Raw genomic sequence first — 26,994 nt, forward strand, 5'->3', positions numbered from 1 at the left:
ATCCTGGTCAGGAGGTGAGAGGAGTTGGGGAAAGGAAGGCTAATAAGAAATTTAAGAAATACTTTCCTTCCCTGCATGGAGACCATCAAAGAAATCAATTTCCTAATGTTTACCGATCGTTGTGGAGCTCATACCAGCAGTGGCTTTATCAATACTTGGAGAGAATCATTCATCCATTTGTTCGTAATTTGTTATTATTATATACTACCAACCTACTTGTTGGTAGTATTTGTGGCCCTGTTTGTGGCACAAAGTTTAATTAGATAGAAAGTCTCTGCCCTGGAGGAGCTTACACTCTGGGTCAGGGAATAAGATGATGCATGGGTAACTAATTATAATACAATATAAAAGAATTCTGAGCATTTATATAGCACTGTCAATATGCATTCATTTAATCCACTAAATTAAGGGATACAGCTTTGTTCCCCATTTTGAAGAAACCAAACTTCAGCCAGGGTGAATGACTTGCTTGAGGTCACATAGGTGTTGAACTGTGGATCTGAGGCCCAGACAGTCCATCCCACTGGAGTATTTTCCGCCTCCATGTTCTCTATTCTTTGTCCCATGGTGGTTACATAGTGGTGCAGAAGGAAAGACTGATTTCTACCTGGGGTATCAAGGAATGCTAGAGAAGGATGAGGGCAGTCAGCAGCCTTCATGGCGAGCAAGGCTTTGGGCACGTAGAGCGTGGTTGAAAGGGATTTGAAGGAGAAGACTTTCTAGGCAGAAAGAGGTCAGCCAAGGCTGAAGCAAAAGCCACCTATTATTACTCAAAAAAGACACTTCTACCAGATATTTTCACTTCTTTTTCTTTCTCTCTGTCTTTGTCTTTTATTTGTATATTCATTCAGCAAATACATTTAGAGAGTATGCCAGTTATGGGCAAGGCATTGTACTCATTGACGGAGGTTACAAAATAAGACCCAGGGTGGCTGGCCTTGACAATCTCACAGTAGTCCAACTGGATGATGGTTATTTTCACAAATAATTGCCAGATCATGTGATGAGAAGGGAAAGAACACAGTGCACGGTGTGTCTGGGTTCACGTTTAGGAAAGGGACTGAGGACAACTCAGTCACCTGTCAGTCTGGTCATTTCTCATAAGGAGGCTAACATTTACTTCACAGAGCTCTTATGAGGATCAGATCCAATTATGAATATGAGAAGACCTCACTCGGCTCCTGGCACATTGAAAATGCTCAGTCAGTTGTCGGTATTAATGGTTCCGTGGACCTTCTGGAGGTCCATTAGTGCAGCGGACTCTCTGAGGTCTGGCTGATCAGATGTAAACACTTCTGTCCCCCAGCCCCTCACCAGTGTCCCTGCCTCCCGGTCTCTCTCCATGCCCTGTGCCATCCTGGTGGTCACCAGTTGGACCTGGGTCAGGTTCCGCTGTGTCATCTGGCAACGTGACCACCGCAGACTCTTCATCTGTAATGATGGTTTCTTCTTGGTAGTTTTGCCGTGCGATTTAAAATGATTTAATATGAAGGGCTTGAGGACGATGCTGGTACTCCGTAGATGTTGCTATCGTTACTGTGGTTTCTATCTGATCTGATCCTGCCACCTCCCTGTTGACAGTCCTGCACGTTGGCTCCCTACCAGTGTGGCTCTTCTTCATTTGGAGTCTGACCATCCGCTTCTGGAGCCAGCAGTTCCTTCAACCCTTCCCTTGGCTTTTTTATCCCTCACCCCCATCTCTGTGATGTTTAGGGCTTTGTTTTTACCTGCTGTCTGGCTAAGCCATTCTTCAGGACTGTTTTTTCCCCACCTCTTGAAGATTCCCTAACTCCAGCCCCCACCCCCTACTTTCTTGTTCTGCAATGTTTTCCACTTATTGTTGGCTGAGAATTCATGAAAGAAGGAGCTGAGTTTTCATTCTCTCTGCATTCCCAGCACAGTTCTTGCACATAGCTCTCAATAAGTACTTGTTGTCAGTTAATGAATTTGAAGAGGAACTTAACCTACTTTAAACACATTATCACATTGTCAGAATTATTTTTCAGTTTGTTAGAGGGGGCAGAATGTACATGACTAGTAACTTTGGAGGAAGGAAAGACCAGCATGAGGACTGGCCGGCCTTGCTTCATGTAGGTGGCCCTTTGTCATCAGAGGATGGAGTAAGAAGTTGAGGGGACTTGGACCGAACAGGAATGACTGCAAACTCAGTACCGTTTTGCCTCTGGTGGACCTTGCAATTGCAAACATTTGTTTGTAAAGGCAATATTTCTATATTTAGTTTAGTTAAGGTAACATCACCTTTTTGGTATTGGATAACATTTTTTTTAATGTTTGGAAAGGGGATGTTTTTTCACCTCATTGTTCTGAAACTCCAGTCGTATCAATAGATAGTCCTAAAATATCAAAATTAACTAGTTGTGGACTTGTGATATGGCATTTTCTGTGGTTCTCTGAAGTTACTAGATGTTATTGAAATGAGCCATACATATATATAGCATGTGGGTTAGATAAAGCACATCTATCTTCTGTGTACAGTAAATCAGTGCCATTTTGGTTAATAGATAATGCATGGGGGAGAGTGGATAGCAGGGATCAAAAGGATAGGTTTGTTTGTTTATTTAAAGAATTTGGAAGAAATAAAATATAATATCTCAGCTTGTATCTAAACATAGCAGAATAGCCTTTAAAGAACTGATAGTTACATCTTATAAATATAAAATAATGGGCTGAGTTTCAAGGGCTTTTTCTTCCCTTGTCCCCTGCAGCTATGCCTTGTCAGATGAAGTATACAGATCCCTACGAGATCAAGATAAAGACCAATGTATTCTCATTACGGGAGAAAGCGGAGCAGGAAAAACAGGTAAAGCCACCACTGGGCCACCTTACTTTCCCATCTTTTGAAGGTGAAAGCTGCACAGAATGAAGACGCCTCATGAGGCCGCTGAGAGTACTCCTTACAGGGAGGCTACTGAGGAGCATCAGGGAACGTTCGGTGGGGAACGTTTCTTCACAAAAAGTGAAGAAGCAAGGCACCTATCAAAGGGTTCCAACCTATATGGGAGACTAGTGGTGAAGTCTTGACCTTTCCACTGCAGTCCCTGGGTGCCTGTGGGCTCTTACAAAGTTGAAGTCCTTCTCCAAGGAATGCCACATCATTTGAGTGTTAGGAGGTCTCTGCTAAAAAAGTGAGAGAAGCCACCAGAGAAATGCTTAATTTCACTTTAGAGAAATGTCCTTTCTGAAGTCTAAAGAAGAAATCTTTGCACGTATTTTTTTAGACAGCAGGTAATCACCCCATAAAACAAAATCCCAAATAGAAGGGTTATGGTTTTTCTCTTGTGCTTTTAATAAAAGGAGTTTGTATGATCAATGGTCCTGAGAAAGTAATTTTACACATGGTGTCCAGCTACCTGGAGAAGATTAAAAAAAGCTGCATTTTCTGAGTCCAAACTGGAAAGGTTAAAACTGCTGCTGTCGGTGCGTTTATTTGACAGAATTGATGAGTAGATGGAAAAGGAGGATGGTGGGGGAGGTGGTATATTTGTAATATTTTCATCAGTAAAATGTTTTTGTCTTATGGATCTGCTTTGAAATGATTTTTGTTTCTATATCTGTTGCTTCCTCAGCTTTCTGTAGAGTACTCCTCCCTGCTTTCCACCCCACCCCACCCCAGTATAGCGTAAGGAATGGTGGGTCGTTGTGAGCGTGCAGCTCTTTCCTAAAGCCCTTTGGAAACAAGTTGTGCCATTTCTTTGTAGGGTTGGGCAGGCTCCAGGTCTGGGGTGGACGGAACTGGAAGGAACGGAACTGGTACAGGAATCTCAAGAAACAGAAACCCCAGCTGCATGTAGTTGGAAGGGATTTTAGTTAGAGACCATCTAGTGGTGGGTCCTCCCCATGGGACAGTCACACTCCCCTTTGGTAGCGATAGAAGGCTCACCACTTTATAAGGCTGCCCACTGAATTTGTCGTACAGATTCAGTTGACTAAAGTTTATTCTTACCTATTGTTGAGTTCAGTCTCTGCCCATGAGTCCTAATTTTGCCATTTGAGACCTTACCAAATTAGTCTGCCTTTTTTTTGTATGGGACAGACGCTCAGTTATTTGAAGGAAATTACCATATCTTCCTAGAGCTATAAATCTCTTTTCTTCAAAAATCTCTCATGTGATATACATTCACTTACTCATTTATCTCGGAAATAATTACTGAGTACCTACTAGGTCAGAGGTACTATACTAAATGCTAGATATATTGGAGTGCCAGATACCATACTGCCTTAGCAAGTTTACAGTCTAGTAGGGGAGATAAACAATAGCTTACACAATAAATACATAGTTATGTATGCATGTATACATATAATTTATACACAAAACATTAAGAGTAGTTAAGGAAAAGTACAGAGTGCTTATAAAAGTGTGTAATAGAAAGATTGGATCATGTTCCCAAATCCTTCAGTACCATAGTCGTATTATTCTGGAAACATCCTAATTTGACAATAGGCTTCATAGACTTGCATGCCAAGTGAACAGAATACTTCCAGGATTGGTCCTGACCATGGTGGAATTATTACCCCACTTATGGCAACACTGGGCTTTTATTAATAAACCACATATATTGGTCCATATTGATTTTTTCATCAAGTTCAGCGATCATAGGTGTTTTGTATATGAACTTCTGTTAAGTCAGATCTTCCTAATTCAGTATTGTTCAGCTAAATCATTTTAACCTTACATGTTTGATCCATTTTATTAATTTTGGTCCATTTTTATAGCCCATTGAAAAATTGACAAACCTGATTCTCCCTGCTCCCTGGTATCACTATCACCCGAAGGGGTAATAGTAATTGGTAGCTGTGCTAGGCATTGTGCTAATGTATGTGATAAGTATTCTTGATATCTTAATGTTTTTCTGATGTAAAAACTTAGCCACAGAAGGATTAAGTAATTTGCTCAAATTTATGTAATCCCAGAGGTGGAATTTTGAACAGAGGAAAAGCTCTCTTGTCCCCACTTTTTATCCACTATGCTGCGCTGCTCTCCTTACCTTGAAATGGTTCAACTTGAGTTTTTTATGTCGGCTGCCCTTGTTGGTAAGTCCTTCACCACACTTCCAGTAGCTTTTAAAGGCAGGGATTATGTTCTCTTCATCTTTTTGTCTCTGCAATTGAGCTTAAAGCCTGGCACACAGTAGGCAGTCATTCCTCATTGGAATGATTAAATAAATGTCATCCTCCAATCTGAGAAGACTGCTTCCATGTTTTTAAGCAATTGACAAAAATATTGAGCAGCAAGTGGGTTTCACCCCAGAAATACCAGATTGGTTTCACATTTGGCAGTCAATGTAATTCACGATATTGACGGACTGAAAAAGGAAACCATGCAATCATGGTAGATGCAGAAAATGCTTTTGACAAAAATTCAACCCCATTCAAAATTTTTTACTCAAAAAATTTCTATTCTATGAAGAGAATAGAATTTCCAAAACTTGATAGAAAGTTATTTATACAATTTCCCTACAGTAAGCACCATGCTTAACCATGAAAGACTGAATGCTTCCCCCTAAAATTTGTGAAGAGGCAAAGATGTCCTTTCTTATCATTTCTATTCATGACCATACTTGTCAGTGAAAGACAGCCAGTGTAACTAGGCAAAAAAAGAAGAAAGAAAAAGAAATAGAAGACAAATAATAGATTATAAAGGAAGAAGTAAGCATATTCTTAGTCATAGACAACATGATTCTTTATATAGAAAATCTTAGCAAATATATAAGAAAACCACTAGAAGTTGTGTTTAGGAAAATTTCAAGACACAATGACAATATACTCAAATCATTTGGGCTTCTATATAAGACTGAACAACAGGAAAATGAAATATATATTTAAAATAGCATAAAATATGAAATATTTAGAAATAAATTTGTAAAATATGTGTAATACCTGAGCATTAAAATGAAAAAAAATCCTAATAAGTTAAAGGTGGTATCAGTCTAACATGTACATTATTAGTCTAACATGTACATTGAAGAAGAATAATGACTGAATATTTTATCAGTCAATTTTCAACACAGGTGCCAGTGTAACTCACTGGGGAAGATGGTAGTATTTTTAAAAAACTGGGCTGTATAATCAGATACTGGATTAGTTTGTTAAGCTGCCAGAAAGCAATACATCAGAAATGGAATGGGTTATATAAAGGGAATTTATTAAGTTGCAAGTTTACAACTTTAAGGCTATGAAAAGGTCCAGATTAAGGCACCAGACAAGAGTTTACCTTTACTCAAGAAAGGCTGATGCCATCTATAACAGCTTTGTCAGCTGGGAAGGCATCTGCTGGTCCTTGTTCCTTGATCTGTTGCTTCCTACTTCTGATGCCAGAGGTTTCCTCTCTAAGCGTCTCTAGGCGCTCACTTAGCTCCTTTGATACACAACTTTGGGTTCTGGCTTGCTTAGCATCTCATGGGAAGGCACATGGTGACATCTCCTGGGCTTTGCCCATGTGTAAGCATCTTCTCTCTCTGCTGGCACTCCAAACATCTCCAAACATCTGTATCTCTGTCAGCGCAGAAGCAATTGTTCTCCAAGCATGTGCATCTCTAAGTGTCTCTGTGGCTCTACGCTTTCTCCAAAATGTTTTTTTCTTTTAAAGGATTCCAGTAAAATAAACAAGACCCACCTTAAAAGTGTGGAGTCACATCTCCATCTAATCAAACGCCCCAAATCTACAACTGGGAGCACCATACCTCTGCAGAGATAATCTAATCAAAACATTTCCCAACCTATAATATTGAATCAGGATTAAAGGACATGGCTTTTCTGGGATACACAACACCTTCAAACTGGTACGAAGTTTGAATCATCACACCATGCACAAAACGTACTTGAAATGACTCACAGACATAAATATCAGGTAAAACTAAAAATTTCTAGAGGAAAGCATAGGAGACATTCTTTTAAACTCTTTGTGAGTTCAAGTTAAGCAAATATATCTTAGAACACAAAAAGTATGAACCAGAAGCTTTAAAAATTAAAAATCAAATTGAACTACAGTCAATTCTCATTATTTGCCATAGCTGTGTTCTACAGAGTCTCTGCAAATAGAGAATTAGTGGACAATGAACCAATGTCCCTATGGAGAATTTAAGGTTAGGGACCTATGAGCCTCTCATCTTAACATTTCTACATCTTATGTTTATTACTATTTAAACATATCTTATATGTTTTGTTTCTTTCTTAGATTTGCCCATAATGATTCCCTAGGAAATTGTTTCACCAACTTTTTAGAGATGCTCCCATTTAACCCTTTCTATAAATACTCATTGCTTTGAGAACATTTTATAACAACATTATTTTAGCAAAGTTAAATGTATTTAAGCAAATTTAATAGTAAATTACATTTGGGGATCATGCAATTGGATTTCAGTAGTTGTTGGTTCATTAATATTGAACACACAGCCAGCAGCACGTAAGTCATACCTGAACAAGGTTACCTAACACATGGCCTTTTTCCATAAGGCACACCACAGCCTTAGGAATACTTCAGAATACTGATTATATTGATAAATATAATCAGACAGTATGTAGTGTAATCACATTGATACAGCACTTGAACACTATGCTTTGGGGCCATTTTGAATAGTAAAATCACCAAAACAGAAAACAACAACCCTGCAAAAATGTGAAAAACACAGTTCTCAATATACTATGAAAAGGACACTTGCTAATAGTATGAGAGGTGAGACATGATGGCAAAGCATCTCCTTGTTCTACTTTAGCTGGGAAAATGCATGTCAAGTAACTCAAATTTTTCATGGCTCTGCTCCTGTCCATGAGTGATGCTAAAATCACTGTGAATACAGAATCCGCAATTAATGAGGTTCAGCTGTATATAAAAAATATGTTGCTCACTTCTTTGCTGGTAAATGAGCGTTCATACTTAGGTTTTTATTTTTTGACTAACTTTATTGGGGCATAATTTACATGTGATAAAATTCTAAGTTTTATAAAAAAAAAGTTGTAAAAATTATATCTATATTGAACAGGACTGGGCCAAAGACTAATTCTTAGGAAAACTGCCTAGTCTTGGTTGAAATATTGTATGTCCTATTACAAGTTAATTTATTGATTTGCTTAGTTTGGTTCATGTGTCCTCATCTCTCTGGATTCTCTCTAGGTGGTTTCAACTGCTCTGTGATTATGTTACCATTCCCTAAAGTTATATGTGCACTCAAGACCTCCTGTGTAATCTCCTAACTTCAGTATCCAGTGCCTATTTGACATTGCACTTGGATGTCTCATAGACATCTGAACCTTAGCATATCTTAAACTGAATTCTTGGTTTCTCTCTTCACTACTGACCACATAACCAAAATTCCTGATCGGTTAAACCAAAAATGTAAGAGCCGTCCTTGCTATCTTCCTTTCCTATGTCTCCCACATCTAATCAATTTTTAACCCTGTCACTTCCACTTCCAGAATATATCTCACACCGGGCTGTTTCTTTCTTTTTCATTTCCTTTTTTGTCCGTGTGCAGACTTTATTCCAAGCCACCAACCATTATCTCTCTTAGAGACTATTCGTGGCAGCATTTTACAGGTCTCTCCCTTTCCCCTCCTGCCTACCTACCATCCCTTTTCGCAGACCAGAGTGATCTGAAAATGAGAAGCAGATCACACCTGGGCATGTTTAAAATCCTTTAATGGTTGCTGTTGTACTTAAAATAAAAGCCAAATCCAGTGAGCTTGTCATACAAGGCTCTGTGTGATTTAGCCTCTACCTACTTCATTCCCTTCCTTTTATGCTTTTCTCCCCTTCAATCATGGCAGCTGTTGTTGATTTTTCATTGTAAGACATGCTTTCCACTGTCTACAGGCAGCATTTCATTATTTAGAATTCCCCATCTCTTTTTAGACCACTTGTATCTTTGGGTATAGGCTCTTACCTGTATAATTTGCTCTGAAACTTTTTAAGTCTTTGGCTAATCTGAACTCTCCCTGTAGGAACCGTGAGAGGACATGGGCATTTTGGGAGAAAGTTCTTGCCTCTTTCTCGCCACTGACCAGTTCTTTCATATGAAGTAGAATTTAATTCTTAGAGGCAATTATAGTTTCTTGTTTGTCTCTAGGTTGAACAGTGAAAATGGTGACAAGGCAAATTAATCTGTCCCTTGTCTAAGACATTTGTATTAGTTGTTTATCTCAACCCCATCTGCCCCCAGTCTATTTGACTGTATCTAGAAGCCTGCCTATTCACTTCACAATCTTCCTTTCTATATTCAGTTGGAAGAGAATTAGAGTATTCTGAAGCCTGTTAACTTATTATTTTACTCAATCTTCTTCATAACGAAATTTTTTTTGAGGCTATTCTAATTGCATCTGTTTGCTCCTAAGTGAGTCAGCAGAAATGGGTTGTGGTCACTGGTTTGATTGGTGTTGCCTAAATCTTCATCTCCTCTGGAACATGTATTCCAAAAAGAGGGTACATCCACTAATTAGCCATATCCCTATACGACCTCCTTCTTCTCAGAGAGTTAATTACACCACTTTGTCCTGGAGGAAAATTTCATCTCCTGGTGGGCTGTATATCTTTCTTGTTGAAAAACGGATGTGGTTGCTGTGCTGTTTCAGAGGGCTGCCATCACTCATTTGGGGCACAGGGGGTGCTTCATTCCTCTATAGAATCTAGTGGCGTAGAGTTCATTCCTCAGTTTTCTCTTGCCTTGATAATTTTCGGCTCAATAGCTTGTCCTGTTGATTTCAGTGCCCCATTCACCAGTTGAAATCTTTATTCCCCTGGCATCTTCCCTGGATTTAGTCCTTCCTGGGATCCCTTTGCCCTCTCTCTAAGACAGGAGCATGGACAGCTGCTTCTCAGGACTTGCCTTTTCCTCTGGTGGAGCCATTCCTGTCGCATTGTCTCTTCTGCCAGGAGGCTGGAGAAGGCTCCACAGATACCCTGGAGCAGTGCGTCCGTGGTGAAGCATCAGGTTCCACCCCCCATCTGTTGCCGGCTGTCACTTTAAAGACCATAAAAATGAATTACTCAAAAAATGAAATAAAAGGAGACATAGAATATTCCACTTCTTTTTTTTTTTACTTTAAGTTTCAGTAAAATAATGTGTTAACTTGCTATGAACAATTCTGAAAGCCTCCTGTCATGTGTAGACGTGTAAAGACCACAGGTGGGTGCTGGTCCTCAGACCGCACTGCCCTAGAGGCCCCTGGAAATGACTCTCCTGGTTTTTGACCATCATTCTTCCTGTATCTCTATGAGCTCTTGTCTTCGGGTGCTTCAGCTGTCCATTATCGACAAAACTCCAAGAAGGTGGACACTACTCCTGAGAGTTGCTGCTTTTAAATACCCACCTACCTCCACTTCTCTGCAGCTGCTGCCCTGTGAGCCCTTCCTTGGTCCCCATGGGAACACAATGCTTTGCTCACGTATTCCCATCTTTTTCTACTTTTCTTTCTCTTTGGAAACAGTGGTACAAAAATTGCTTGAAATTTTATTTCAGTTTTAATTGTCAGTAGACTACAAAGTTGAGTAAAGCTTAGAAATTTGTGTGCTGTTAAAAGTCTCTTGTTTTATGGAAATTACTGATGGGAAAATGAAACTGGAAAATAATAGAAAGATTGCTGTGCATAGTAGCATGGGCAGTTTGGAGAAGGGTTTTCATCTCAGTTCTGAGAGCAAAAGGGATGCCAGTCCAGTTTTGAAATGTCACATCATCTTTTCCACTTAATTTGTTTTTGCATAGACATAGATATTAAAAATTTTGTGTTTGTAAATAAATGAAAGGAAAAAAAACTAAAATGTATTGGGGCCACGGAATATGCTATATACTTTACACATAGTGTCTCTTTTCAATAAGAAACCTTTACGTAATAAGTTATATAGAACCACCGTATAGTATCAAGGGCTTACTTTGTAAGAAGTAATTAATTTAACTAGGTCATAAACTCCCTTGGCAGATGATGATGTTATTGGTCTTAAACATTGGAGACACTTTTAAGCTGTAGTGTTAGGGCACTTAGGGAGAGGCATGAACTCTGTGAGTCCTTTGGGGTTGTATTTAATTTGTTACTGCTGTGCTGAATAAAAAATTCATCATGTCTCATAAAAGTGCCCAAGTATATTTGTAGGCACTGAACTCAGTTCACTACCGTGAATACAAATAATTTGTGGAGAGCCATTCAAACCCTGATGGGGGCAGGGAGGCAGAACATAAGGGAACCATCACAACTACATTTTTCCAAGGACATCAGAATAAATCTGTGGACCTGAGAAGATGATCTTGACAAAAAAAGCCATTGTAAGTTACTTGGTTTCTAATTTTACAGTTACATCAGTTTCTGGGAACTCTTCAGCCATCTGCTGCAAGACTTAGGAAGGCTGTTCTTCTCATTAAGACCTTTGGTTCTGAACCCCACCCGACCTTGTGCGACTTTCAATCTGTGATCGTTCTCTGACTCTGCCAGAGACAGAGATGGCATCAACTCACTATAGCCCAAACATCGAATGTCTTCACAGTGCTGAAAATGTCCACTTTGAAGCAGAATAGCTGTCCACTTTGAAGCAGAATAGCAAAGCAAATTCAAGGCCAAAATGTAGTGAGTTTTTGCTTTCTTTCTTCCCAGTGTAAGAAAGGGCCCTCTTGGTCCCCATGTTTTATATGCATTATCAGATATATAATGCATATGAAACATCGTGACCCTCTTTCAGAAGCAGTTTTATTTTGGTAAAAATGCTGTCAGCCATGACTCCCCTTGTCTCATGAAGCATGCTTCTGGTATCGTGATTGGAAGAGTTCACAGCTGCCTGTTGGAGCCGTGGGGCTGTGGCATACCTGGATTGTTATAGCAGTGCAGGAACAATCAGGACTGCTAGGAACAACGTCCCCCCTAGTGGCCGTGTTTGCTTCATTATACACAGATTAACTACCTGGCCTGGCTCATTTAGGCTGTCTTACTTTTACAGCTCACCGAGCTGCTCGATCTGTGTAAACTCAGTCCCTAGAAATGCTCAGGCATCTTAACCAGGGAGATAGATACAGAGGTAGAGAAACAAATCAGCATGTGTGCATGTGAATCCCTTGCTCTAAATATGATACGCATTACGAATGATGTAACGTGCTTGTAAATAAATGCATTGATACCTCTTAACTCCTGGATAAATTTATGAGAAGCTTCTTGCTTATTTTCATACTTTTTTTTTCCTCTGACACAGTGATTGAATCCAACTGGAGTTAGCTCATGTAATACCCATAAGTTTTGATATCCTTGCGGTGTGATTCCTGTCCTTTTACTCCCACAGTCCTAAATGTCTTTCATTAAATGCTTGGGATTCCCCTTTCTCATTTACCCACTGCCCATTCACAACGCTCCTTTGAAAAAAAAAGTAGACTAGATTACTATTTTATATGAGATTATATAATTATATGATCATGTAATGATTACCTGATGCTACATATTGTATGTCAGGACATAGTGCAAGACACCAGAGAATGCAGCATTGTTAATGAGCATGCTTACCTTTAGGGGGATTTTAAATCTCCAGGATCATAAGCTATCATTTGTAACCCTTTTCTGCTCTTTATAGAAGTGAGTTCTGGTCCAGATATTCATGAAGTTTTTCATCACAGACCGTTTGTCCGTTAGTGCAGAATACCTTTTAAACTCTAGCTATTCTGTCATTTTCTGAATAGAGATTTTGACCTCAATATTGCAGATTCCTTTAAGATTTTATATTTTTGTTGTCAGACTGTTTATGAATTTTAGGATCCAAGTAACATTCAAAAATTATACATTTACATATATAAAATATTAGAGGAAAAGATGAACCAAAGTTAATTGTAATCAAAGCTGTTATGTTTTGCCAGTTTTAAATGCCAGTTTCCCACTTCTAAATGTGGTTATGCTTTTCAAAATTTTGAGTACGCATAAAGAACGTACTATCTCAACTGGAATCATGTAAAAAAATATTTTTACTGCATACATGAAAGACATTCTTACTAATACTGTGATTACCAGATTGATGTATTCACAGACTTACTCAGAAGTATTCCTTTAGTAAATGATTATTGTTTTGTGCTGTGATTACCAGGTCATGTTGAGTGGGTCCCTATAGCAGTTTAGATAATTCGGATACTAGCCTGTGCACACACACGCGGACCCTGGAGGCCTGGCTGAGGGCAGTAGATGCCGCGGCCCAGTGGGTGGGGTGGGCTGGGGTGAGCTTGTCCCTGGCTTAGGAAGACCTCCGAGATTGGAACCTTGTCCTGAGCCATCCAGAACCCTGTGGGCTACATAGGCCTAATAGTCCCAGACCCCAAAAGAGTAAAGACCTTGCCGCTCCCTTGGCATTGCTGTGTGACTCATGTCCCTGCAGGTCCCTTTCGGGCTTGCTAATTAGATTTGCTGCCATTCAGATCTGCTGTGCTCCAGAGCCATCAAATTCCCTGTTATGTTGACTGCAGGTTCAGAGAGGGTTAGTGATCTACATCCTTTTTCAAGGGAGCTGATAAAGAACTTCTTCCCCAAACAGTTAATTCACTGTTAAAATGGGAAATTAGGTGAGACAGAAAATGGCACACACGTCTCTATATTGGATCTACCTGGCGATATTCTTATCAGTCTTCACCAAAGTAAGCAAAATAGCCTGGCTTGGACTTTTTAAATAATGTCAGTTGACCTAAAAGAAAACTTGCCTTCTCACCTAAAATGTATATATTTTAATTATTTGCCACTGCCTAAGCCAGTTATTTTGCCAATAAATGTGGGTTTTCAGTCTCCTAATATTATAATGGGTAGAAAGATGGGCTGGAGATTGATGTCAAGAAAGAAGAATATTCGTGGTTTATGTGAAAGTGTAGGAGAGGATGGGGAGCAAAGTATGCTGCTGAGAAAGTGTGGAAACTTTGCTTTCCCTGGAGATGAGTTGCTTCAAAGGCCAGATTGAAGAGTTGGAATGCATGGGTGATTCAGGGGAGCTGATCCAGAGATAGTACAGGATGCCAGGAACCTACTGGATGGGCAGTCCTGTCTGAACTTTAAATAAAACCAGAGAGAGCCTAAAACGAAAGCATCTCAAAGTGACTATGAGAGTTCAGGCTTTTCCTGCTGGGGGCGGGAAATGCAGCACCGAGAAGTCAAATGAAATGCAGTATCATATAAACTCTTTGTCCATAAATGAGACCAGGTCAGCCTGAACTGAGCAACAGGACTGTGTACCTATAATTTACCAGCTTTGATATAGTTAAACTTTGAGAACAATGGAAATGTAGTTCAGGAACCTTACACAATGGAGGATGTGTTATGTGGGCAATCCCCTGTGGAGGAAGGGTATTGCAAAGATGAAAAGGCTACCATTTCTCAGTTACAGTCTTTTGAAGAGGAGGCAGAAATCCACCATAGCAGACAATCAGAGAACCTGTCTGAACCCATTTTTATTACCTAGAAAGCAAATTGGAGGAAAACCTAACATCCAACCATTGCAGCAGTCACAGTGCTGTCCCCACAGTTCTCAAGGCTCCGTGGAATCATCAACCTGTGCTACATTTGCTAATATTTCTGAAGCCGACATTCTGTTTAGGACTTGAGAACCTTATTGCTGTGCCTGGTTCTTGGCGCTCAGCTACTCCTGTTAGCCAACACTTTTGGTCTAAAGCACAGTTGGGCAGTGTGACCAAAATGGCAATCTACTTGTTCATTTATGATTTCCTTAACTGTGGATGGTGGCGCTGGAAGCCACCTGCATGTCACCCCATGAGAAGCAGCAGTGTTGAGATTGCCCTTTTCACCCCAAAAGGCAGAGGAGCCATCTCACACCTGGGGAATGCTGCTCTATCCTTGGTCAGTGGCAACAGAGCAAAGACTTGAGCAAAAGCAGGGACTTGACCCTGTTTTGGCTAAATAAATGTGGCTTTCTAGATCCTTTCCCAGGGGTCCCCATGGCACCTGGTCATAGTATAGGCTCTGAGAAGTCCTTTCATAAGGAAAACTGTTTCGCTCTAACTCACTGTGGCCCTGAATTCATGTGATGCTGGGCTCCATTCTCCCTGCATATCTGTTAACAGTCCTGGGAGCTTAGTGTTAAAAGGGTTAGGTTCTGGGATTGTTGAGAGACAGGACATGGAACTGAAAGGAGAAGGACAAAATCACCTAAAATAAAGTTCTCTCCATCTCACCAGTTTGTGAGGAATTTTTTGTTTTTTAACATGGGCAGGCACCGGGAATTGAACCTGGGTCTCTGGCATGGCAGGCCAGAACTCTGCCACCGGTCGCACCACAAGTTAGAAATTATCTGGATGCCTGGAATGGACTGCTTCCTGTGGCAGCTTACCTGTTACAGGATTACTTGCGTGAAGCCTATGAAAACGACCATTCCCTGAAGGCTGCATTTCTTGTTATCAACTCCTCATATTAGCTCCTTAGTTTTAAAATCAAATGAAAAGCTTGGTCTAATAGCAAGCAAACAGATTTGGTGTAGAGAATGTTTTTGAAAAAAGTTGTTCTTTTAAATTTAAACTACATTTGGTAAGGATACCCAATTTTTTTCTTGAATCACCTGCATATAATACAGTAATTGTATAGGAATGATTGTTTCAAGAAGATATTTCTCCGACATTGGAGTAATAACCTTCAAGCACAGTCTCTATTATGATTTGACTTAATGAGCTTTCATTGAATAGAAAGTGTAAATGTTTTTTAAAGTTTCTGAAACATTATTTACTCCCAGGAATAAAGGTATTTGAAAACACTATTAGAAGGTCTTCCCTACCCAACGTTTTCTCCCATCCCAAAATATTTTTTTAAAATATCTAATTAATTTATTAACATGCCTTGTTTTTGTCCACAGAAGCCAGTAAGTTGGTTATGTCCTACATCGCAGCTGTTTGTGGAAAAGGAGCAGAAGTTAATCAAGTCAAAGAACAGCTTTTACAGTCCAACCCTGTCCTGGAAGGTAGGATTTTCTGTGTACATGAAGTTGGTGACTCAATAGGAGGTCCCATTTTCAGGGCTCTTCTAGTACCTGATGTGCTGGGAGGTATGCTGGGAGGAAGGAGAAAGGAGGAGACATCTGGCCAAGTCCTGCAGAACAAAAAAGCTGTATCCTAGGAACTCTTAGCTTCAAGTGGTTAAAAGAGAGAATGGTTTGCTCGTGTAAAAGGAGCTTCCTCCCTTGTAATCATGTTTTTCCCTTTCAGTTTTTATTTAAATGACTTATATGTTGCTTTAAAAATAATCTGTTGCTATTCACATTTTTTTCTTTTTTTTTCACATGGGCAGGCACTGGGAACCAAACCTGGGTCTCCATCATGGCAAGCAAGAACTCTGCCACTGAGCCACCGTTGCCCACCTCTGCTATTCCCATTTGATTTGATAACTGGAAAAACTGGTGGGAAAGAGCAGCTTGAGCATAGTGCTATTTTATCATATAGAATAAAGCCTGTGGCTAGTTATTTCTGTTGTCAGGGAAACCAAGGCTATGCCAGAGACACAGTTATGGACCAGGTTTTTTTCAGGACCACAGAAAACAGCCTAAACCTGGCTGGAGAGCTCACAAATTCTATGGTTGGCCTTGAGAAAACAGCCAGAGACGGATCCCCTTAATGCCAAGGGGAACGGCATAAACCGTCATATAAACTATCCTTACACTGAAAATAGTGAATCAAATCCTTTCCCTATTGATGCTGAGTCATTAAAGTCACCTTCACCTTGTAAGGACATCCTTATTGTCAGCTAGCTCAGTTGCTGGGTAAAGTAGGGTTCTTTGACTTTGGGGCTATTGACATTGTGGGTCGGGATAATTCTTTTTTGTGGGGGCTTCTTGTGTGCTGTCAGACTTTTAGCAGCATTCTGGCCTCTGTCCAACTGGATGCCATTAGCAGCCCTGCCCCCCTCCTCTCCAGTCGTGACAATCATGTTTGTAGGTCTTGCCAGATAGCCCCTGGGAAATGCGAAATTGCCCCTGGTTAGAATCTTGGACTCAAGGAATAGTGGGTTCAACCTTTTGGTCAAAGTCATGGAAGTTCACCATTCAAAGCAGATTGAAGCAGAGCTGCTCTGGGGTGGGTAGGGCACAGGGCCACCTGGGAGGGGCAGAGCCCGGCCTGTTGTCTCTGGTACTCGGGCCCAGCCCCTCCTTCCCTTTCAGGCATGCCTGGGAGAGCTCCTGATCTCAATACTTAACTCCCTGCCTCAGTTTCCCCATTTTATTCCAGGGAGACCTCATGCATCTTTACGCTCCAGATAGTGACATAGTCATAAAAATACTTTAAAGTTTGAGAAATGGATGCCGAATCACCTATGTATTGTTAATGATCTTTCTTCCCCATTCAGTACCTTAAGTAACAAAGACGCTATTATGAAAGCATTGTATCTTCATTTTAGAGTTCCAATCTTTGACTTTTTGTTTACTGTCTTACTTTTAAATTAGGGTGCTATACACACACTGTACTTCTGTGTATGCTTATTTTAAGAATGCTCTGATCTAAGGGAGAAGCACTGTGGAATGCTATAGCTTGCATCTGTGATTAGAATCTGGCTCTTTATTCCGTGGTATTTGAAACTAGGCTCAGTGGAGGAAATGGGAGAAATGTCTACTGTGGGCATGTATTATCTTTTATGGGAATGCTTTACTTTCAACTAGAGCTGCTACTGTAAATGAACATTTGGAACAATGAACTTAGAAAAACAATTGAGGAATGTGTCTCAACTGTTCTATAATGGAACACTTGTTTTTGATTCTGTGGCTCTCAATAAAAGACGTTAGTGTTTAGTAATATGCAACTGAGATTTGTTAGATGAAAAGATAATTTACGGCCTGAAAGTGGGGACCTGAATAAAGTTTTTTGAAGCAATTCCTTCACATGCCTCTGACCTTCAAGCCTCAACAAATTGTCCTTTATTTGCATCAGCATCTCTAGCTGGACTCTGGGGCTATGTAAGTTAGTTACATGATCAACGCTGTGTGTTCACACCCACCATAGAGCATTAGCCTCTGAAAACACTAACAGTGTCAGGTTCTTTATGACACTTGCTGTTAGGAAGGTGGCATGTATTAAAGCCTTCTAGTGGATGATGGACATGGCTGAGGATGTGCACTCTTCAGCAAGCACGCGTTTGAGTGTTCCTCCTGTGGCATAGTATCTCAGTTTATTTTCTGTAGAGAGAAAATCTGGTTTCGTGGTCCTACCAAACCATACCCATCCCCAACCAGATCTCTCATACAAAGAACTTTCCCTATGTTGGCTTTGTAAATTTTATCCTAATTGAGCTTGAGCCAAATATTTTTACCAAAAACACAAATAAGCCAGCTAATGTGACATATAACACATCACGTTTGGCTAGTGGATATTAAGTACAAATTAATATTTAAACATACACCTCCGCTTCTTGGTCAGGTGATATTTAAACTTGGGCCAGCTTTTATCCCTTGGTTCTCGTTGAGCCCCTATTATTATAACCATCTCCCTTTTTAATTTAAAGAAATTGCAGAGGCTCTCAGGGATTTATATTCTAGACTCGCTTCTGCTCACCACATCATCATGTCCTCTTAAATTCTTGCTAGCTAAAGTTTGTCTGATCTGTGGAGTACAAATAGCCTCACTTGGGGGCTTGGTAAAAAATGTAGAACCTCTTGCCCCACCCCAAACACGCTGAACCGGCATCTGCATTTAACAAGATCCTCAGGTGACTGGTTGGCACATTGAAGTTTGAGAATCTCTTTTAGCTTTTGGAGCATTCTGTGCCTCGGGCAGCACCAACCATATGGCTCTTTTGCAACCTCATTTGAAAGGAAGTCCTGTGGGAGATTCCCTCTGCTTACAGCTAAGACTGGAACAAACTTGTGTTTTGTGCTACGTGCCAATTTGATTTTATTTTTCTGGAAAGTTTCACTTAGATCTAATGGACATAAGCTAACTGAACTATGTAGCTTTTATAGCACATTGGACACTATTTTACTTTCTAAATCTCCTATTCTGTTTAAGCATTATAGAATTAATCACATTTAAATGGATTTATTTTTAAAATAATCACATTTAAATGGATTTATTTTAAAATTAACTAAACAGTTTTAAGTTTCTTGTGCCATGTTTGCATGATCTGGAAACATCACTAAGTTCCATTAGACCTTTGATGATAGTGTGTAGTCTCTGCAATAACCTTTTTTACTGCTGGTAATGATGGAAGAGCATAGAAAGAAGCCTTGCTTGTTGACCGCTAAATTAACTACTATCCTTTTGGATACTGAAATAGACAAGTTTACATTAATACTTGAAAAGAAAATTCCAGGAATGATAGGAATGATCCTTTCTCTCTTTCTCTGAACTTACCAGGACCTGGGTGCTTTAATGACTTATTAAAGACTTCTCTTAGGTATATTTCAATGGAAAATTTGGTCAGAAATATCATTGCTACAAGATGTATTTTCTTGAATTTACAGATGCTTTACCTTTCTGCTTGAAATGATTTTTCAGTCAATTTTAACCATGCATCTCTTTCTTTTTAACTAGCTTTTGGAAATGCCAAAACTGTAAGGAATGACAACTCCTCTAGATTTGTAAGTATTTGTATAAGCATAAATGTTAACACTAATATTTAGCTTATATATGTTTAAACAACTTGTAGATGTTTAACATTTCTTAATACACACAGTTTTAAAATAAGAACTCTGTCTCTTTTGAGACGCTGGAAGTAGTATAAGGATTTTTTTTTCTTTTTGAAATTTTCTTTTTTCATTCTTCTGGAAGTGAGGACATTTTTATTTTTCTTCATTTCTTTTCGTCATTTCCTTCTACCATAAAATTCCATGAGCAGGTTAAATGAGGTTATTTAGAATAACCCTTCACTTATCTGAGATCTCCTGTTTGGAAATTATAATTAAGAATCAGAAATTAAGTAAAAGAAAAGGTAGAGTAGGTGTCAAGTTTGAGTACTCTGTATCTATTGTCCTTATAAATTGAGTGGGACCAGAAAGGATGGGGTGGATTCTAAAACTCTATAGAGGTAAATTCAGTAGGCTTGGCAACCATTGGGAGGGTAGGTGTTAGAAAGAAGGCCATACCTGAAAGGATATAAACGCTCACCCAACTGTGGAGAAGGAAGGAATTTATTTGCGATCTTGTAAGAATGGGCACCTAGCTGAAAAAAAGGAGAGCTTCCCTGACCTAAGTGTAGTGCGCAGGCCTCTACCTTGTTTCTCCACTGATTGAATACTCCAGAGGTTACAGCCTATCGGAATAGTCTAACTAATTCAAATTCCCCACTAAGGTTCCCACTTTTGATAATGCCTTACATTTCAATGACCCTGGCCGTTACTTATTTAAACTTTGTTTCTACCTATTTGGCGCCAATTCTAGGCTTACATCAGAGGTGCTCTCCTCCCGTGCCTGCAAGATGGTTTGAGCTGTCCTGCAGCACTTTCCTGCACCCTCTTGTGTGAAAGTTGAACTTAATTTTCTTACAGTAGGACTGAATAAAAACTGCAGCTAATGGGTGTTTGAGCTTGGTTGAATTGCCGCTGGCTGGTCTGTCCCCCCTTTCCAGCCTCATCTCTTCACTCTCTAGCAGACGTGCCCTACGCCTTGGCCTGCTTGGACCTCTCCAGCTATGTCATGTCCTTTCATGCCTCCAGTCTTTACAAAAGACCAATGTTGCCTGGAGGCAGCTGGAGGAAGCAGGTTGAGTCCCATGGTAGTAGCTTGAAATCTGTCCCTTTCTTTAATCGTTTAACCAATTTCTAATTTTTTTTAAATAGAAGATCATTTACTTTATAATGAGCTGCCTTCTTACAACAAAGAAGAGACGCATATTTCTTGTGCTATCAAAAACCATTTTTGATGATCTCTGTGCCTCCCTACTAGAGACCCTTCCTGTCCCCTCTCTCTTCAGTCTTCTGCTAGACTCCTTTTTTCGCTTTCCTCATTGGGGTTATCCAGTGCAAGAGAATGACCCCAGGTGAAGGTAATTTTAATAGCTTAGAAAGTGGAAGCTAAGGTTTCTAATTCCAAGGCTGTGAATTTTTTCCATTATGTTAGCCTCTTAAATAGTTACAACTGATTTAATCCATGCCTTTTCCAGTTGTGGTAACATGGCTAATCTCATTGCATAAGTGGAATTAGAATTGAAGTATGAGTAGATAGAACTAATTCCAATACATCAAAGTTCGTTGTTTGACAGAGGTTTTATCTTAGCTATTTGTACATTATATGCACGCACATAAACTTAGCACATAGACCATGAAAATGCAGAAAACAGCTTAAAGGGTCACTAGTACCTAGTGATATTTGAAATCTGTTGAAAAGCTTGGGGGGGGGGTGCGTGGTTTATTAATTAACTTTAGAGGAATCCTATTATAAAAGGCTATTAGGCTATGCGATTAACACGTGGTTATAGGCTAAATCATCTCATGCTCAGTTTTTAGTAATTTCTCTGCCTTATAGTCTGTGACTTGACCTAATAATATACCCAAATCCATGTTAGAATTTTATATGACGACCAATAACATATATAAAGTTACTGCGGCTGTGTGCAACCTACATTGGCACTCCAGGGAAATGGCCATGCCTTTAACTGCGCTTGACTGGTTAACCCAGAATGCACTTTTTGACCTCTTCCCTGGGCAGTCTTGCAGGCTCTGCCATGTCACAGCTGTGTGTGCCCCTGGAAGGTGACGTTGTCACCTGTGTTCTAGTGGAGACATTTCACAGTTCTCCTACCCTAGCAGCTCTAGATTGACCTGTTTGATGCATTGAGCTTCTCTTGAGAAAGGGACCCACTGCTTCAGAGAAAAGCATCTTAAGACTTTGAAAATAGCTGTTCTCACTCAAGGCTTTTTGAGGGGGAGGTATGTATGTTGAGCATCTAACTCCTTGCAAAGAGCTGAGCTAGGCACTGCAGAGGAAGGAGAGAAACTAGGGGGGTGGGAAAATTTCATTACCAAACCTGTCAAGATAAAAAAGCTACAAAGTGTCTATTCATTTGTTTGAAAACCCATATTTTGAGGGCTTACCTGGTCTCCAGGCTTCCTCCCTTGAACTTTACAAACTCAAGTCCCAGCACATCCCTACAGAGAGTCCTCAAGGGTTTCCTTGCGCATGAATACAGTATAGGCTCCTTTCTGAGGGCCTCCCAGGCCTGCCCAGTTAGGCAGGAACTGTCCCACTCTGACTTGCTCTGCCTAGCCTTTCTGAGCGTTAGATTTAACAAGCGCTTCTTGGCCTCAGGCTTTTGCAGTTGGAGTTCCTTCTGCACGTTGAGCACGCTCCCCTGATCTTTGCACGATGCTTGTCCTGTTGTTTAGATCTCCGCTCAAGTGTCATTCCATGAGAGGCCTTTCCTGGACCACCCAGACTTCATCCTGTTTTTATTTTCTTCAGGCACTTACTAGTCTTTAGACTTGTCATTTAAGTCACTTCTCTTGCTTACATGTTCATTGACCCTTATAGAGCAGGGGCCATCAGAGCAGGTACAGGGGGAGTCCCAGTAGCTAGAACAGAGCCTGGCACCATGGTAGCCACTCAGAAAATATTTATTGATACAAATATCTACTTTTAAGAAGCTTATAGACTACTCAAGAAAACCCAAATATGTCTAAAAATAACTCTAACACTAGCCTTAAATAGTAAGCTCCACATAAGAGGTGCAAATGAAGCCTTATGGGTGTTCAGCAAATGAAAAGCTGGAGGAATCTGTGACAGAAACAGTCCTGAGCGGGCCCGTAAGGTTTAAGTATGCTGGATAGAATTGGGTGAAGGGCAGAAGGAGCCGGCTTTACAGCCCAAGGACGCCCAGAGAGACAAACCAGAGTGGACCTGCAGCCACCAACAGAGCTGTGGGCCGCAAGGCTGGAAAGACAGGGCCCGATCACAACCTGGAGGGCTTTCAGGGCTGGGTTCAGGCAGCATTGTCCATTCACTTGGGTTACTTTCCAGCACTTTTTATCCTTTACACCCTCCTCTCTTAACCTCCCGTGTCCAACCAGCTCCTGCCATTGTGACTCTGCATAGCTCTCAAATCTGTTGGCTTTTGGCTTTTGCTGCTCCTAATTGAAGCCACTAAGATTTCTCCCCTGATTACTGTCGGCACCTCCTGACACGTACCTTTAGTCTTGTTCCTTTCCAGTACATTCTCCATACTGTAGCCAGAGTGATCTTACATACAGGCAGATCTGATCATGACCTTCCCTTATCTAGCAACTTTGAATCACATTGCTGTCAGGATACTGTCTCGCACATCCCTCTTTGGCCTCTTTTCTCCACTCATCATCCTCTCAGATGCCAATTCTTGTGCTTGATTCTTCCTGCTCTCCCATCTCTTTGCTTGATGAACTTTCCCTGATAATTTTGGATTTAAGCTGGGGCAAGCTTTCTTGGGGCTACCTTTCTTACTGTTCCTTTGTCCCTTGTTCTTTGTGCTACCATAGCACCATGACCCACTATAAGATGTATCGTCCTACTTTATAATGTCCTCTTTTGACCTGGCCTGATTCCCCACTAGCCTGAAATCGTGGAAGGCAGGAGCCCTGCCTTGCTCAGACACTGCCTACTTCAGTAGGAAGTGCTTTATAGACACTGGCTGAATAAATAAGTGGTGGCTTAAATGGCAGGTGACCCATGACAGTCAAAAGGGAGAAGGTGAGGAAAGATGTATGAACTAAGAAAAAGTCAAAAATTGCATTGTTGACTGAGTGTCATGTGATCATGTTTCTTCTTCCATAACCACTGTTTTGAGAATTAGAAAGAGTTAAAGGAATTATTAGAGAGATTTATTTACAAACCATCTATTTGACCATTACTAACATAGGAAACAAAACCAAAGATTTTATTTATTAAATCAATATGCCCTTTTCCAAACAAAGAAACAAAAAATTGTCAGAGTCAGTTGTTACTCTTTTAAGTAGGCCATCATGGACCAATACTTTAGAACTTACCATTTGAAACTCCAAATATGTTTCTGTGTAAAAGACACTGTCTATAAAATGAACTATGAAGCAGGTTTGTGTACTGCTTTATAATCTAGGTAAAAAGCCACGGAGAGTAATAGATCAGTCTTTCATTCTGAGCGGGTGATATCACATGATCATGTATTTTATTTGAGTAGATATAAAAACAGAACTTGAGTGCTTCATTTCATCTATTATACAGTGTGTTTGGAGTTTCTAGCCCTAGCTTAAAACATATTTTACTTTGAGTTTATCTTCTCAACCAATATGTAAGAACTACCTATCATTTCCCCCTTGTTATTCTTGAACTGATTATATATATACCCTTGAAAAGTTTGAAGCGCATATCTGAAATGGGACAGTCACACGATGGCTGAGAAGATCTGTTCTTACATTAGCAACAGGATGTATCAGCTTTGAACTATTGGGATATTCGGCATGAATTATTTATGGAAGATACTGTTTTGTTCATGGTTATATAAACCGTGCCTTTCTTAATTACATTGAAATAAATGCGTGAAATAAAAGCTTAGTATGCTGTTCTTTAAGAATACTTTGATTGGGATTTGAAAACTCACAGTGTCTCTCTTTGGCAGGGCAAATATATGGACATTGAATTTAACTTCAAAGGGGACCCACTGGGAGGAGTGATAAGCAACTGTGAGTACTTGACTTGAATCCTTTCCCGTTCAGAATAATGAAACATATTTATAACAGCATTTTAGATATTTCCATCTTGAAGTGATAAGTGTAAGAATATATACTTCCTTTGCTTATACTTCGACTTTTTACCTTTGTATTTCAGATTGTTTTATTATGTAATGTAGATCATAAATTTTTTTAAAGAAATCACTTAAAATCTTTATCTTTAAAAAATTTGTTAGAAGTCTGCTGAAGAAAGAGCTGTCAGTCCAAGTATCTTTTATATTCTATTGATCTTTAAGCCAATCTGGGATATAAAAAGATCCTGTAAGGATTGTTTTCGTTAACCAGATGTTTATGCTGTGATTAAAAAGAAAACACAAATAATTTATCTTAGTTTAATAACTTTTTTGGCTAACATTTATTAAATAATATGAGTGGGCCTTTACCTCACATTTTATTATGAGAAACCTTCTAATCCAGTGTATTTAGATAACTGAAATATGATACATGCGATAGGGAGAAGCTCAGATTTGTTGGCCTCCGTTGGCCATGATTCATGACTGTCGAAGTGAAATGGTCTCTGTTGAAGGTGAAAAGTAGAACAGCATTGGATGGAAGTATAGTCCCAGATCTCAAATTTTCTAAAGTGGGCATGGGAGTGCTGCATGGGGTTTTCAGTGCCAGTTACCGGTATGGCACCATCACCAGTGCTTCTGTGCTCCCGTGGACCTGGCTCTACCCTGATGTTTCTGCTTGTGTTGATTTCTTGGTTGATTATGTTTGGAAAATGTAAGATGAAAACTCAGGATTTGTGCATCTCCTAACAGAGCCCTGCATGGCCTGGTTATTTTCTTGAGTCCTCTTGTTTTTTTTTTTTGAAACCCACAGTCCTGAGCTCCCTATGGCCTCTGATCACCTCACCACTTCATGATGATCTCGGGATGGTTAGCATGAAAAAAACCTAGTTTGGACTAGGAAAAATAGCAACAAAGTTGACTAGGCTATCCAAAGCTGTGTTGATCAGACTTATGAAAAAAGCAGAATTCCTTCAAATGAAATTTATGTTGAACTGCTCAATATGAAACCAGGTAGAAAGAGACCTGATCTGATTGGAGATGGGATGGATAACACAGGATGCCTTCATCTCCAGGTGGCCCTGTGATTTTCCTGATGAGTCCTAGATTCAGAGGAATGCCATGTGAATATTAGTATTTTAAGTAATTTGAACAAACTGTGACAAATGTAGTCACAATTCCTAGCCCCTTTAGGGCTACAGTGTACTCATTTTCAAATAATTCAACAAGGGTTGAATTGAATGAGTTCTGTGGTTCTTCCTATTTCTGGTATCCTGTGGTGTTTTTATGAGTTGAATTTTCCATTTTAGTTGCCTGACTATGCACTTTTGTGTGCCATGCATTGGGATTAGTCATTTTGTAAAAACATATAATTATTAGAGGAAAGTCTTGACAAGAAAGTTTCACTATAAAATGAAATTGGATGGGAAGTGCTACTTGGGTTAAATGGTTTTATATTCCAAATATGGAGCCAAGGGCATTCAAGCAGACAGATATGAGATAACCAAAAGCAAATGATTGTATTACCTGCCAAACTTGTTAGGTCAGCTCTTTTCAAAATGCATGGCAGGTGATTGAGAGCTATATACAAAAGGTATGCCTTATTTTTAAGGCCAGCATTTTAAGGAGTGATTAAATTTATAAATCTTTAGAGTTTTCTTTTAAAAAGACAAACTTATAAAAATTCATAATATACTATTTTAAAAATGAAGGTAGGGCGGGCACAGTGGCTTATCAGGTAGAGTTCTTGCCGCCATGCTGGAGACCCTGGTTCGGTTCCCAGTGCCTGCCCATACAAAAAAAAAAAAAAAAAAAAAAATGAGGGGTAAGTTTACTGTTGTTGTGATTATAGAACTTACAGCCAAACATTCTGCAATAATTCAATCGATATTACTCTTGGGGACTCTAGAAGAATAATTAAAGATTACTTTTTTCTAAGATTTAGAAAATATTTTAGGTTTTAAATTTTGAGGTTTAAGTTTTAAACTGAAGTATCTTCCTGTCTCCTGCTTCTTACAGTATTCATAGAGAATAAGTATTAAACACAGTTCTTTTCCAATTAAGATTAATATGTCTTAATGAATGGGTTTCATTGTGGTGTTGTTGCCATATGTTCCCACAATGAAATTATACTGAAATTTGTGGTACTAGAAATACCCTGATATTTCAGAGTGTCCTTTGCTTTGGAAAGGAAAGGAATGCATTAGTGGTAAGAGCAGGAAATTTTATCCTATATAGAGGACTGACTCATAGGTGGTGACTGAGACTTGCTGCCTGCCGGCTTAAGTGGGTATAAAGTAGTGGGTAAAACCACTCATGTTCTCCTCAAGAGAACTCTAGCAAAAAGTTAGTGTCTTGTATCCTAGAAAA

At 39.7% G+C, this 26,994-nt stretch overlaps 1 protein-coding gene across 7 annotated transcripts in view; it reads left to right on the forward strand.

Moving 5' to 3' along the window:
• MYO1B (myosin IB) overlaps window positions 1-26,994 on the forward strand; it is a 204,468-nt gene that overhangs the window by 104,705 nt on the left and 72,769 nt on the right. For all 7 annotated transcript variants that reach the window (XM_077154500.1, XM_077154501.1, XM_077154502.1 and 4 more), the window contains exons 4-7: window positions 2,727-2,821; window positions 15,815-15,919; window positions 19,476-19,522; window positions 24,502-24,565. In XM_077154500.1, coding sequence (XP_077010615.1) covers window positions 2,727-2,821; window positions 15,815-15,919; window positions 19,476-19,522; window positions 24,502-24,565 — 311 coding nt within the window. The remainder of the gene's footprint in view (window positions 1-2,726; window positions 2,822-15,814; window positions 15,920-19,475; window positions 19,523-24,501; window positions 24,566-26,994) is intronic.

The sequence above is a fragment of the Tamandua tetradactyla genome, chromosome 3, assembly GCF_023851605.1.
Source record: "Tamandua tetradactyla isolate mTamTet1 chromosome 3, mTamTet1.pri, whole genome shotgun sequence".
Lineage (NCBI taxonomy): Eukaryota > Metazoa > Chordata > Mammalia > Pilosa > Myrmecophagidae > Tamandua > Tamandua tetradactyla.